General features: G+C 45.5%; 2 protein-coding genes across 4 annotated transcripts in view; one reads left to right on the top strand and one right to left on the bottom strand.

Annotated features, from left to right (window-relative positions):
- Positions 1 to 13,756, bottom strand: part of PRICKLE3 (prickle planar cell polarity protein 3) — a 38,528-nt gene extending 24,772 nt beyond the window's left edge. The window contains exons 1-3 of one of the 3 annotated variants that reach the window (XM_070741243.1): positions 13,563 to 13,756; positions 3,429 to 3,514; positions 1,046 to 1,229 (exon numbers count right to left, since the gene is read on the bottom strand). In XM_070741243.1, the coding sequence (XP_070597344.1) occupies positions 1,046 to 1,229; positions 3,429 to 3,514; positions 13,563 to 13,604 (312 nt within the window). In that variant the 5' untranslated portion in view covers positions 13,605 to 13,756. Of the gene's footprint in view, positions 1 to 1,045; positions 1,230 to 3,428; positions 3,515 to 11,258; positions 11,308 to 13,562 lie in introns of those variants that run through there. The other 2 variants (XM_070741244.1, XM_070741245.1) reach the window with 2 other exon arrangements.
- The window catches only part of ALAS2 (5'-aminolevulinate synthase 2), a 35,287-nt gene continuing 34,564 nt past the window's right edge, over positions 13,452 to 14,174 (top strand). Inside the window, exon 1 of the mRNA XM_070741246.1 lies at positions 13,452 to 13,663. Within this exon, the coding sequence (XP_070597347.1) occupies positions 13,500 to 13,663 (164 nt within the window). The 5' untranslated portion in view covers positions 13,452 to 13,499. The remainder of the gene's footprint in view (positions 13,664 to 14,174) is intronic.

Below are 14,174 nucleotides of genomic sequence, written 5' to 3' on the forward strand. Positions count from 1 at the left end.
CAGTTTAAAACAAGAGTTTACTAATCAGATTACATGCAGCCTGGCTATACTGGAACAATTAGGTGACACAATACACATACATACACCCAAAATGGTAGTTACTGCTTTGTAATTAAACTAATTCTATCCCTTTTAAACTTCCTGCCTTCTTCACCGCATTTTATCAATGTCAGCATCAGTATAGCTACATACCTTAAAAAAAAAAACCACGAGTCCCCTGAATGAAGATTTCAGTGAGATTCAAAACCTTGCTATCCAGAAATTAGGACAGTTAAATCCAATAAAGTACTGAAATCTTGCTGAGATTTCCTTCCCCCTTTTAGAATGGAACAACAGGGTTGGAAGGTCCTTTAGTCCAACCACCTGCTCAAGCAGGAGACTCTATACCACTCTGGACAAATGACTGTCCAATCACTTCTTGAAAACATCCAGTTTTATACCAAGGAAAGTTAATAACACTACAGTAAGAGAGCAATATGCGGCACAGCCATTGAAAAGTGATTATTATCATCTGAAAGAAGTGGAGGAAGAAAGATAGGAAATAACTGGGGATTTGAGCAAGGAGCAAGAATGAGAAGACAGAAATGCTAAGTTTGAGGGAGGCCTTACTACTGAATCCTTCATGCCCAAAGATGTAGCAAGCAAGGCCCAGAAAGATTCAGTAGTAAGGCCTCCCCGAAACACCTCTTCTATCTTCAATTATTTGCTCTCTTTCTTTCTTTCTCTATTTCTTTCAAAGAAAATAAACCAGGATGTTCAAGACTACAAATCTATGCTATTGATTGCAGTGTTGTGGAACAGTCATGTCTTCTCCCACAGAATACCAGGAGATGTAGTTCAAGCAAAACAGACAAGGCAGGATATGTGTAAAAAACTAAGAACAATTCCCAGAAATCTTTGGAAAAAGCCAGGACGACTGAACTGGTAGCAAACCTATGAAACCGGGGTGGGAGCTAGAAACAGATTGCACCAAAAATACATGTGACCTTCTCTTGCCTTGCTGCAGATTGGGTAGAGTCTCAGAAAATGGAACCAATGGCATCACCTGTTCAGGCTTGAGTCCTGGAGGTACCCAGGCGTATTCCTCCGAAGCACAGCCAGAATCATCATCTGAGATGGAGTGGCGCTGGAAGTCGGAAATGAGGCGGCACATCATCCTTTCCAAGTCGACAGGGGCCATGCGTACCGCATGCTCTTCCCGGGGACACTTGCAGTGCTGGCAGATCTTCCTACACAGGAAGGAAAAGGCTTATAGTGATCTAAATCTTGGAAGAACCAACAGAAGCTGCAAGAAACAAAAATCTCATAGAATCCTGTTAATTGCTGATGCTGATGGTGATAATGATAATGATATAGTCCTAGGTGCTTGGGAAGCGCCCGACTAGTGATAAAATACGAAATCCAGCATAGTGATCTCGTTTGCTGTGTTGTATTGTTGAAATAATAATAATAATAATAATAATAATAATAATAATAATAATAACTACAACAACATAATAACAATAATAAGAACAACAATAATAATAATAGTTCCTCAAGACTTTACCTATAAACCCTCTGATAATAACTAATATATTTAATAACTAACTGGCTAACCACAAGGTTCAACCAGTTTTACTGTGGAAATCAAAATAGCGTGAATAATCTGAAACTGAAATGAGCCCAAAATTATCAATAGCTGATTTTTTTTAAAAAAAACCTATGCTTTTCCATACCAATATCAAGTTCTTGTATTTTATTATTATTGCTAGTGTTATCCCACCCCTTAAACTACAATCTGAAAGTAGCTTATGTACAGTACAAATTTCTACAACTATCTATAAAACTAAATGGATTTTCATATGTATTATGTTTGTTTGAACTCAGACTACAACTAAGGATCCCCCAAACTTTATAACAGGACAATAGGAAGAATGCCACAGCCTATGTTTCAACCTTCACAATAGGGTTATCATCAGTTCAATAGAGATTAGAGTACAGCTGGTGGATGGTGAAGCAATTCTCAAGCTTCTCTTCCCAGAGACTGGCTGATAGAAGCTAGGGGGGAAAGGCAACCAGTGGTGAAGTAAGATAATCGAGGTGAATAAAGAAATGCAAAGGGACAACACGGGCTATAAAATGAAGGGGGTGTATAGTAAATAATGGAGAGAGAATAAAAATATTCTTCAATTGCTCTAGTTTTCTGCTTCCGTGCAGATTTTTATTCAGAAAAGAAAACGGTCAGTGTTGGGAGGGGGAGGAATTGAATCCAGAAAAAATGTTTGAAAGAGAAAAAAAGATGAATGTGAAAAGAGCAATGAGAAACAAATGAAAATTATATAAGGGGGGGGGGGAGCATGGCACTATAACAACTTGAGAAGAAAAGATACAAGGCTGAGACAATGTTTTAATTCATTTCTCTGAAATTCTACTTGGATAGCATCACAGCAACATCTGCAGGATCCCATGGCTTTTATCAGTCTAATCCCTCTCCCCATACCCAAACACAAAACACTTAAAATAAAACAATAGGAAGAGTGAAAGGAGTACAAGCAGAAAAGGCAGATGTCAGAATGAATTAAAGGGAGTGGGGAGCATATCAGGCAGCCCTAAGCATGTTTATTCAGAAGTCAACTTCTGATTCCATATGCAATAATATGTGTATTCCTTAACAATTCTCCCAAGCCTGGTCTCTTCTAGATATACTGTACTTGGCTAGAAGTCTTACGAGTAGAAATATAGGGGGATGAAGGCAACAGTCTAACCTTGTAAGGATTTATTTATTCATTTATTATTTCAATTTGTGTGCTGCCTAACTCCCTAGGGCGGTGATTCTCAACCTTTTAATGCCGCAACCCCTTAATACAGTTCCTCATATTGTGGTGACCCTCAACCATAAGTGTAGCGCCAATTCTCCCAACAGAGCTGATTGGCAGGAAGGTTAGATTGTAAAAGTATGTTCCAAGGTGCCAGAATAGAAGCTTCGGTTCCTAACACCATGGGAAATTTGTCTTTTCCTATGGTCTTAGGTGGCCCCTGTGAAATGGTCATTCGACCCCCCCCAAAGGGGTCCTGATCCCCAGGTTGAGAACCATTGCCCTAGGGACTCTACAGAAAAGTGTAGTTTGTATTGTTTGTGCAAGCTAAATATGGGTTTCCAAATTAGAGAGATTTTTTTTTTTAAAGCAGGTAAAATCAGACTTCTTCAACTTGATGCCCACACAACCTATAATAGACCATGCCAGTTGAGAATACTGAGAACTTCTAGATGCCAGATTTAGGATGTCAGGGTGAGAAAAGCACAATGACCCTAAGCAATGAATGCAAACAACATATGGCAGCCCAGTAAACCAGAGAGAGCCGGGATGGAAAAGCCACTTGGAGCATAGAGGAAGGGGAGGACGAGGGTGGTCTTGGTGGAGCAAAGGAGGGACAATACATTCTCCTACCTCCATCCATGCACTAGGAAGCCTGGGCACTGCTCCCCACACGCCTGACACGGTTGGCCCCGGTCAGGGTCCTCCAGTTCAGGCAGCTGATGTAAGACAGAAAGGCAAGAAATAACCACCCAAACAGCAATGGCATCCATGTCACAATTCTCAACGTTCCCAGTATGGCTCCACCCTAGTGTTCCTATTTAACCACAAAGCCCGCTTCCACCTGCCAGCATTTACTAGCAGGAATTTTCCGCAAGTGGGTGAGACCCACTTTTCAGTATTCTATCTAACCAGGTGGTACCCATTGGTGCTTTCTGACCCCAACCATTCCAGTTGTCTCTATCCACAGATGAGGATGCATCGGTGCTGCCAATCCAAATGTGTTACAACTAGTCCCAGCAGGTTCCCAACAACATTGTTCACCAATTCCCATGAATTGCCTATATTTTTAGGTAGGCTTTCACTACAGAAAGTCCTCAACCAATAACCGAAGTTATAGCGTGACTGAAAAAAAGTGGCTTATGACCATTTTTCAGAGTTAACAACCATTGTAGCATCCTCATGGTCACATAATCAAAATTCAGGCAACTGGCATGTATTGACGAGTTGCAATGGCCCAGGGTCATGTGATGATCTTTTACAACCTTCTGACAAGCAAAGTCAATGGGGAAGCGATTTACTTAACATCCACATTAATAATATTGGTTCACTTAACAACTGTGGCAAGAAAGGTTGTAAAATGAGGCAACATTCACTTAACAACTCTCTTGTTTAGCAATGGGGGTTAATTGTAATGGTAATTTGGGGACCACCTATAACAGTGATGGCAAATCTTTTTTTCCTTGGGTGCCGAAAGAGTGTGCATGCATGCTATCACGCATGCACGTGTGCCCACACCCATAATTCAATGCCTGGAGAGGGTGAAAACAGCTTCCCCTGCACCCCGGAGGCCCTCTGGAGGCCAGAAACGGCCTGTTTCCCAACTTCTGGTGGGCCCAGTAAGGTCGTGTTTCGCCCTCCTCAGGCTCTAAAGGCTTCCCTGGAGCCGGGGGAGGGTGAAAATGCCCTCCCCCATCCCCCTACAGGCTCTCTGGAAGCCATAAACCACCCTCCCAGAGCCTCTGTGTGAACCAAAAATTAGTTAGCTGCCACCCCCATGTACATTGGAGTTGAGCTAGGGCAGGGGTAGGCAAGGGTGGCTCTTCTATGATCTATGGACTTCAACTCCCAGAATTCCTGAACCAATTATGCTAGCTCAGGAATTCTGGGAGTAGAAGTCCACATATCATAGAAGAGGCAACTTTGCCTACCCCTGAGCTACGGCAACAGTTTGCGTGCCAGCAGATATGGCTCCACTTTCCACCTGTGGCACCCGTGCCATAAACTTCGCCATCACTGACCTATACTATACCTGGGAGGCTGAATTGAATTTGGGTATACAAATAAGAGAATTCTATTTCCAAAACTCGCTTTCCAGAAAAAGGAACAGGGATGGCTTGAAGCCAACCTTCAAATCCTCTGGCCAGGCTCTGTCTGAAGCAAGGCGGATATTTTTTAATAAGGGCTTCTTAAGCCCTTGGACCAGTCCCACTCTCTGAGCCCTAGGAAGCTGGCAAAGGCAAACCGTTTCCAAAAAGGCTTTGCCAAAAAAACCTGCAAGGACTTGTTCAGACAGTCACCAGGACCAGGAGTCAAGACTAGATGCTAGAAGCATCCCCCTCTCCTCTTCGCCTTGTCACCACCAACCAATGCTGCTATGTCTCTCTCTCTCTCTCTCTCTGTGCACACACATGTTGTCTATTTGTGTGTCTATTTGTGGCAATGTCTATTCCCCTTCTCCTCTTGTCTCATCACCATCAATCAGTGCTGCTGTGTGTCCGTCTGTCTCTCTCTCTCTCTCTTTGCGCACATACGTGTATCCATGTCTATTTGTGAAAATGTCTATTCCCTTTCTCCTCTTTACCTTTTCACCAAGCAGTCCTACTGTCTGTCTGTCTGTCTGTTTGTCTCTCTGTGTGCGCGCATGTGTCTCCATGTCTATTCGTGGTGTGTGCGTCCATGTTTATTTCTGGCAATGCCTACTCCTTCTCCTCTTGTCTTGTCACCACCAACCAGTGCTGCTGAGGAAATGGTGTGTGTGTGTGTTTGTATGTGGGTGGGTGGGTGGGTGGGTGTGGGTGTGTCCCCGTGTCTATTCGTGGCAGTGTCTCTTCCTCCATGCCAGCTGAGGGAAGCTAGTAAAACTGCTAAGCAAGGAGCTTTGCGGGTGAAACTCCGTGCTCCTGCACAGGCGTAGAAAAGGGAACGCCAAGGAAGCCGTAAGGAACCAGCAGGGAATTGTGGGGGGGGAAACGCAACGCACACACAGGCCGCGACCTGCTCTGTGTATTCAGTGAGACAGGAAAAGGCCAGGCGCTGGCTGCCTGCCACCACAGGTGACTGAGGAAAGTCGGCAAGCAAAAAAGCAAAAGGCGCCTTGGGAAGTTTTTACGCGGGACGGAGAAGACCGGAGCGGCTACGCCAGCGCGACGAGAAGGAGAGTTGAATCGGCTGAGGAATGAGAGTTTTCCCGGACGGTGTTTTTTTTTTTTTTGGGTGCTTTCCGTCCATTTTGGCTCCTTCGTTTGGGGATTTCATCACGCCAACGCGCGATGAATGAAGGGGAAGCAAGCGGGAGGCAACGCGCTCGGAAGGGAGAGGGAGAAAGGGCCGGGAACCGCTCCCATTTCCCCCCCAGGCAAACTTCACTGAAGCCCCGCCTGAACTGGGCAGGAAAAAAAAGAGGTTTCGAGTATTTTATTCCCTACTGGCGTCCTCAGGCCAAGAGAATGTCAGAAAAGGTGAAATCAAGAGGAAAGGGTTTTTTTTTTTTTAAAGGCGATTCCTGAACTATCCATCAACTATTTTCCCCCCTGAAGCCTCAAATTATCCCCTTTAACTCACAACTGGCACTACAGCCTATGCTTTTCTTACCTTTCCGTACAATGGCAGTGTGTATTTCTTTACCAGTTTTATAAATAATTGAAAAGAGACCTGTAAACTAGGATCTCTGCCTGGCTAACATTTCGTCGTCCCAGTTGCCCAAACTGAAGGAAAGAAAGTGGCATTTAAACATTTTTTTAAAAAAAATTCTTGACAGTGAGTAGTAGATGCTTGGAACAAACTTCCATCAGATGTGGTTGGTAAATCCACAGTAACTGAATTTAAACATTGCTGGGATAAACATATATCCATTCTAAGGTAAAATACAGGAAATAGTATAAGGGCAGACCAGATGGACCATGAGGTCTTTTTCTGCCGTCAATCTTATATGTTTCTATGTTTCTAAGTTGCCATAAGGATTTAGAAAAAAAAAATCCCATACTGAATAGAATGTACCCCTCAGAATGAGAACATTCTGCACATGTCCAAAACCCTGATATAGTTGTTATTGTTAAATTCCATCAGTTGACAAAAGGAAACAACCCTTAACATTCATAAAAATAAATCTTGTTTGAGAAGTGCATTCTGCAAATGTTTGCATTTTTTACATAAAGATAAGCAAACAACCAAAGCAGCCACTCACTATTTCTCAGCAGAAGGAGCAACCATTGTGTTAGAGTGCTCACAATCCCTAAGCCAGTGTTTCCCAACCTTTTTTGAGCCGCGGCACATTATTCACACTTACAAAATCCTGGGGAACACTGAGCGGGGGGGGAGCGGGGGGGAGAGGGGCAGCATACAAATCTAAATAATAAATAAATAAATAATAAAAATGTTTGCACAAAAAAACCCTCTCTTCTCCCTTTCGCCCTATTTCTCCCCTATCTCTTTCTTTCCCTCTCTCTCCATCCCTCTTTCTTTCTTCCTTCCTCTCTTTTTTGCTCTTTCTCTCGCCCTCCTTCCCTCCTTTCTCGCTTTCTCTCTCTTGCATTCTTTCTCTCTCTCTTTCTGTCTCTCTTGCTATCTCTTTTATTCTTTCTTCCTCTCTCCCTTGCTTTCTCTCTCTCTCGCTTTCCTTCTCTCTTCCTCTTTCTCTCTTGCTTTTCTCTCTTTCTCTCTCTCTTCCTCTCTCCCTATTTCTTGCTTTCTTTCTCTCTCAGACACACTCTCTCTTTCTGTCTCCCTTGCTTTCTCTCTCTTGCTTTCTCTCTTTCTCACTCTCGCTTTCCTTCTCTCTTCCTCTTTCTCTCTTGCTTTCTCTCTTTCTCTCTCTCTTCCTCTCTCCCTATTTCTTGCTTTCTTTCTCTCTCAGACACACTCTCTCTTTCTGTCTCCCTTGCTTTCTCACTCTCGCTTTCCTTCTCTCTTCCTCTTTCTCTCTTGCTTTCTCTCTTTCTCTCTCTCTTCCTCTCTCCCTATTTCTTGCTTTCTTTCTCTCTCAGACACACTCTCTCTTTCTGTCTCTCTTGCTTTCTCTCTTTCTTTCTCTCTTCCTCTCTCCCTATTTCTTGCTTTCTTTCTCTCTCAGACACACTCTCTCTTTCTGTCTCTCTTGCTTTCTCTCTTTCTCTCTTCCTCTCTCCCTATTTCTTGCTTTCTTTCTCTCTCAGACACACTCTCTCTTTCTGTCTCCCTTGCTTTCTCTCTCTCTTGCTTTCTCTTTCTCACTCTCTTGCTTTCCTTCTCTTTCTCTCTTGCTTTCTCTCTCTTGCTTGCTTTCTCTTTTCCTCTCTCTTTCTCTATTTCTTTCTTTCTTTCTCCCTTGCTTTCTCTCTCTGTCTCTCTTGCTTTCCTTTCTGTCTCTCTTGCTTTCTCTCTTTCTTTCTCTCTCTCTTCCTCTCTCCCTATTTCTTGCTTTCTTTCTCTCTCAGACACACTCTCTCTTTCTGTCTCTCTTGCTTTCTCTCTTTCTCTCTTCCTCTCTCCCTATTTCTTGCTTTCTTTCTCTCTCAGACACACTCTCTCTTTCTGTCTCCCTTGCTTTCTCTCTCTTGCTTTCTCTCTTTCTCACTCTCGCTTTCCTTCTCTCTTCCTCTTTCTCTCTTGCTTTCTCTCTTTCTCTCTCTCTTCCTCTCTCCCTATTTCTTGCTTTCTTTCTCTCTCAGACACACTCTCTCTTTCTGTCTCCCTTGCTTTCTCACTCTCGCTTTCCTTCTCTCTTCCTCTTTCTCTCTTGCTTTCTCTCTTTCTCTCTCTCTTCCTCTCTCCCTATTTCTTGCTTTCTTTCTCTCTCAGACACATTCTCTCTTTCTGTCTCTCTTGCTTTCTCTCTTTCTTTCTCTCTTCCTCTCTCCCTATTTCTTGCTTTCTTTCTCTCTCAGACACACTCTCTCTTTCTGTCTCTCTTGCTTTCTCTCTTTCTCTCTTCCTCTCTCCCTATTTCTTGCTTTCTTTCTCTCTCAGACACACTCTCTCTTTCTGTCTCCCTTGCTTTCTCTCTCTCTTGCTTTCTCTCTTTCTCACTCTCTTGCTTTCCTTCTCTTTCTCTCTTGCTTTCTCTCTCTTGCTTGCTTTCTCTTTTCCTCTCTCTTTCTCTATTTCTTTCTTTCTTTCTCCCTTGCTTTCTCTCTCTGTCTCTCTTGCTTTCCTTTCTGTCTCTCTTGCTTTCTCTCTTTCTTTCTTTCTCTCTCTCTTCCTCTCTCCCTATTTCTTGCTTTCTTTCTCTCTCAGACACACTCTCTCTTTCTGTCTCTCTTGCTTTCTCTCTTTCTCTCTTCCTCTCTCCCTATTTCTTGCTTTCTTTCTCTCTCAGACACACTCTCTCTTTCTGTCTCCCTTGCTTTCTCTCTCTCTTGCTTTCTCTCTTTCTCACTCTCTTGCTTTCCTTCTCTTTCTCTCTTGCTTTCTCTCTCTTGCTTGCTTTCTCTTTTCCTCTCTCTCTCTTTCTCTATTTCTTTCTTTCTTTCTCCCTTGCTTTCTCTCTCTGTCTCTCTTGCTTTCCTTCTCTTTCTCTTTCTCTCTTGCTTTCTTTCGCTCTCTCTTCCTCTCTTGCTTTCTCTCTCTCTCTTGCTTTCTCTCACACACTCTCTCTCTCCCCCTTGCTTTCTCTCTCCCTTGCTCTCCCTCTCTCTCTCTCTTATTTCTCTCTTGCTTTCCTTCTTGCTTTCTCTCTAACCCTCCTTTCTCTCTCTCTCTCTTTCTCTCTCGTGCACCACGCCGGCAACATAGAGAGAAAGAGAGAGCGGAGAGAGAGTGGAGGGCGGCTTGCCGGTCCGCGGCCCCCTGGATCAGCGGCCCCGCATGGCCCCAGCGCAAACTCCGCCGTTGCCTCCGCCTCCGCCTAAGAGGCAGCAGCCACATCCAACCCTTCACCTTCCTAGGTGTCTATGGCGCTCAGCGCCCGGCCATGCACCGCCTCCGCCTCCCAGTACCCCGCATGACTTCTACCTGCAGGAACGGGTGGTGGTGCGCCACGAAGGGCGGCACTTGGAGGCCACCACGGCACCGTTGTCATCACGGCGCAAAGCCACGCAGTCCCGGATCGCTCGCTTCTCCGGCCAGCAAGCCGGCTGCCTGGGAAAACGGCGCGCTTTTTAAATGCGCGCTTTTCAAAGGTGGCGCTTTCCCAGGCAGCCGACTTTGCTGGCCGGAGAAGGGAGCGATTCAGGACTGCGTGGCTTTGCGCCACTTCAAAAATTTCTGCGGGGGGGAGGTCCTAATGACTGTGCAGGCGCACGCCCACGCAGCTTAAAAGCAACAGTGGCCAGCGCCCTCCCACCGAGCTCCAAAAGTTCACTTCCCATCACAGCCAGGGAAGCTCCAGCCAGGCCGGGCTCGCGGCACACCTGACCATGTCCGCGGCACACTGGTTGGGAAACACTGCCCTAAGCAATGCAATTCCTTTCCTCTCACATCTGTTAACTGATACCTATCCAGCTGTTTGCAGCTTAGAAGGGATTTCAAGGGGGAAGGATATAGTTCATCAGATGATGCTTTGATAAATCTGCCAGGGCAGACAAAATATGAAACCTTTCCCTCCCCCTCCTCTCCAGACTAGAGATCCACCATTATGTGACTCCTTTTTATTCTACCACATAACTATTTGTGTTTCTATATTCTTCTCCACAATAGCCTAGCACAACCCAAAAAGCTTTGTTAGAAGAAAAGGCAAAATACTATTACTAAGGATTTGGATACATAGAAATCCCATTACAGCTTTTCAGAAAATTGGCTCAAGTCGAGTTCTACAAAAACATTGCTCGTTCATGCCCTTTCTTTCTTACCTACACAATTTGGATTCCCCCCCCCATCCCTATTACACCTTAAAATTTGGTCTTACCAGCTTCCAAGGCAATGCTCCAAAAGTCACACTGAAACTTCATTAAAGGTGAGGGGGAGAAAACAGATAAAGCAGGAGAGAGAAATGGCAGAGAAAATGCTGCCTACATTTCTTCACAGATGCTCACCATTTTTGTTCAGCTTCCCCCAGTACCTACTGTGTCCCCAGTCCTCAAGACAAGACAAGTATGGACTTAACTTGGATTGCCTTAGAAAAGGGAACCCAGGGTAGAGAGACAATTAAGCGTTTTATCTTTGAAAGAAGCAAAACTACCAAAGTCCAGAAATATCTGTCTGCACCCCCTTCATCTCAGCCCATACATCAAATAAAGGACTCTCTCTGGTCAAGTGTCTACAATAATCTCAAACAAGAATGTCCAATTATGGGATTCTCCACTGAAGCATCCTATCATTCTGCAGAGCAAGACAACCACCCAAGCAAAGAATGCAAAGGATGAGGCATGAAATCAAGGTGCTGGAAGATAGTTGTGAGCACCAGAGCATGCATCACACACCCGAAGTTAGCCTACAAAGGCCATTGCCCTTCACCATCCAGCACAAACTCCTGAATGTTAGCTTGAAGTCTCTCCAGCAAAGATCTTCACATAATCAATTAATCATTCTAAGCTATCAAAAAGTTACCTGTGCTCTTATTCAGGTCGGGCCATGCTCTTTTGCTTCTCCTTATGCCTGGAAGTGCCTCACTGAACACCTGTTACTACCTCTCCCTCTTTCAAACCCCACCTCTTCTGTGAAGCCTTTGGCTTAACTCCTAGGTCCTCATTGAGCGGAAGCTAAAATATCTCTAATAACAATGCAGACGTGTTATTATACTGTTAAGTTGCCTCTCCCTGTGCTTTTTATTGTGCCTCCTACAAATACTAAAATTAATGGTATATGCTCCTTCAGCAAGGACCTAGATGCAGACATTTTTTGCTTATGATTCACTTATTAAATTCCCATCCCACATTTCCTTCACGTTATGCTTCTTCCTCCCATTTTTCCTCACCGTTCTGTGGGCAAGTTGGACCAAGGTAGAATGATTATCAAAAATCAAGGAGTTTCTATGGTTGAGAGTGGGATTAAACTTTGGGCTCCTCGGTGCTACTCCAACCTGATGCTTTGGAACATCACTAACCTTTTACAGTACTTTTTATCAAAACCTTCCAGCTTTAAGAGGAAAAGTCTCACTGGAAGATTCCCTATGCTTTTATTAATGAACTTAGTACATGGATGTTATGGACAACTGGACGCTTTTGGATATTGCTCCCAGGTGTAAAGGTTAGGGATATTCAGGGACCATTGACATAAAAAGAATGTATACCCATCTTCACGTGAGAAAACTTCATGCATGTATCATTCACCTTTTTCTTAAGAATTTCTACAGCCTGTCTGCTTGTTTTCAATCTATTAAGAAAACCCAATTCAGGATCTCAAAGCAAGAAGATAAGGAATGCTATGGCCCTCCACATATAGATGAATTATTGCCCTTACCACAATTCCTCCTCCCCACCTCTTTCAACCAACCCACTCATTATTCCCCCTGAAATAAAGCCCTGGATTTAAGAGCATAAGAAATATTTTACAAGTAGCCGGCTTAATCCAGATGTTTGGGGTTGTGTTTTCCACGCTAGGCTTTGTGTCGATTCAAGCGTATGTAGACAAAACCGAGAAGAGAGGACTATGCTGCCTTTTGCAAAAATCCTATGATCCCTTACAGGCATCCCAAACAGTCTCTTTCGTGCCACCTAACCTTGGATTTACAAAATACAAAGACAATGGGGCCTCCAAAACCATGGGCACACACCACACACACACACGGACAATGGCAACTGCCTTTGGAAAACCTAGCACATACCCCCCTTTGGGTGGCCCTCCTGTGGATATTGTGTGTTTTTGCTGTGCCTTTTGTAGTGGCAGTCCTTCAAATTGTCAATTGGCATCCCCCACTTTAGAGGTTGCCCAGGACACCTTGCCAGGCCCCAGACTCAGCATATTCTCTTTAATAGGATGTGGTGGGGTAGCCGAAATTTCTCTGTAACTTGTTGCTTGTATCCTAAGATTTTTATTAATATTGATTGTTTCTTCGTTGCTTACTTGACCCCCATGACAATCATTAAGTGTTTTACCTCATGATACTTGACAAATGTATCTTTTTCTTTTATGTACACTGAGAACATATGCACCAAGGACAAATTCCTTGTGTGTCCAATCACACTTGGCCAATAAGGAATTCTATTCTATTCTATCTATTTATTCTATTCTAGTCTATTGTATCTATTCTATCCTATTCTATCCTATCCATTCTATTCTATTCTTGCCCTTCCCCTCCAAGGATCTCTGAGGTGAAATAACAGAACCCAGCACCTAGCTGTCAACATACCTCCGTAAGAGCTGCTGACAAGGTATTGGACACTCTCTCTCTCTCTCTCTCTCTCTCTCTCTCTCTCTCTCTCTCTCTCTCTCTCTCTCTCACACACACACACACACACACACACACACACAGAGTCGCAGCCCTGAGGCCGAGCCACCTGCCCTCTTTTGCCCTGTAAACCGAGCACCTTCTTCCTTGTGGGGGTCGGGGGATCCCTTTTTATCCGGAGGATTCCCTGGAAACCTCGGCGTGAGAGAAATCGGTACCTTTACTATACAGTCCTGATCTCCACCGCCCCCCCCCCCCCAAGTCATGACGCCTCCCTTTGGGGAGAATGAAGTTAATTACACCCCGCTGGGACCAGCCCCGCCGCCTCTTCTCCCCGCCCACCCATTACAGCGCCGTTTCTGGCCTCGTCCTCCGACCTCCCTCCCTCTCTTTCCCTCCCCCACCCTCGAACTCCGAATGGGCCGCGGCCGCCTCCACCGTGGCTGGGCTGGCTGGAGGAGATGGCTCCCGGTCCGATTCCCAATCCCTCCCGTCCCCTCCCTCCCATTGATGTGGGGACTCACGGCACGGGTGGATCGTCGGCGCCGCGATGCGCGGTTGAACATGGCCCCGATCCCGGCGTCTCTCCAGCGCCCGGGCGCAGGGGGGGAGAACCTGGCGATAGGTGAGCAGCAGCCACGGCTGTGGCTGCCTTCCCCTTCCCCAAGGGAGGAGCCGCCGTCCTCCGGATCCCTCCCCGCCTCCAGCCACCCAATCCCGCCCCTCCGCCCTCTCTTACGCGAGCTTCCTTCCCATCCTCCTCCTCCTCCCAGGATCATTCCCTCCCTGCGCGCTCTCTCGCCTCTCGCCTTCCTGCCGGCTCCCCCCCCCCCGCGACGTTGGTCCTCCTTGGCCCAGAGCCCCGCAACGGTGGAAGCTTTGCAGAGCCTTGCAGGTAAGCCACCTGTAAGGCTCCGCCAAGGTGGCTTACCTGAGCGACTTGTATGGCTGTACGGGCGACTAATGATGCTTAAGAAGGATCAGGTTCTCGGGTTGCAAGGACGCGGATCTTTGGCCGATCGCACGAGCAGGTGGCTTCCTTCGCCCCGCGCTGCCTTTGTCAAACCCAACCGAGCGGGCTGCTTCCCTTCCCCATTCGCTGTCACTTTCCATCCATTTTAAACTCTTCCCAGTCT

This window comes from Erythrolamprus reginae, chromosome 2 (genome assembly GCF_031021105.1).
Source record: "Erythrolamprus reginae isolate rEryReg1 chromosome 2, rEryReg1.hap1, whole genome shotgun sequence".
Lineage (NCBI taxonomy): Eukaryota > Metazoa > Chordata > Lepidosauria > Squamata > Dipsadidae > Erythrolamprus > Erythrolamprus reginae.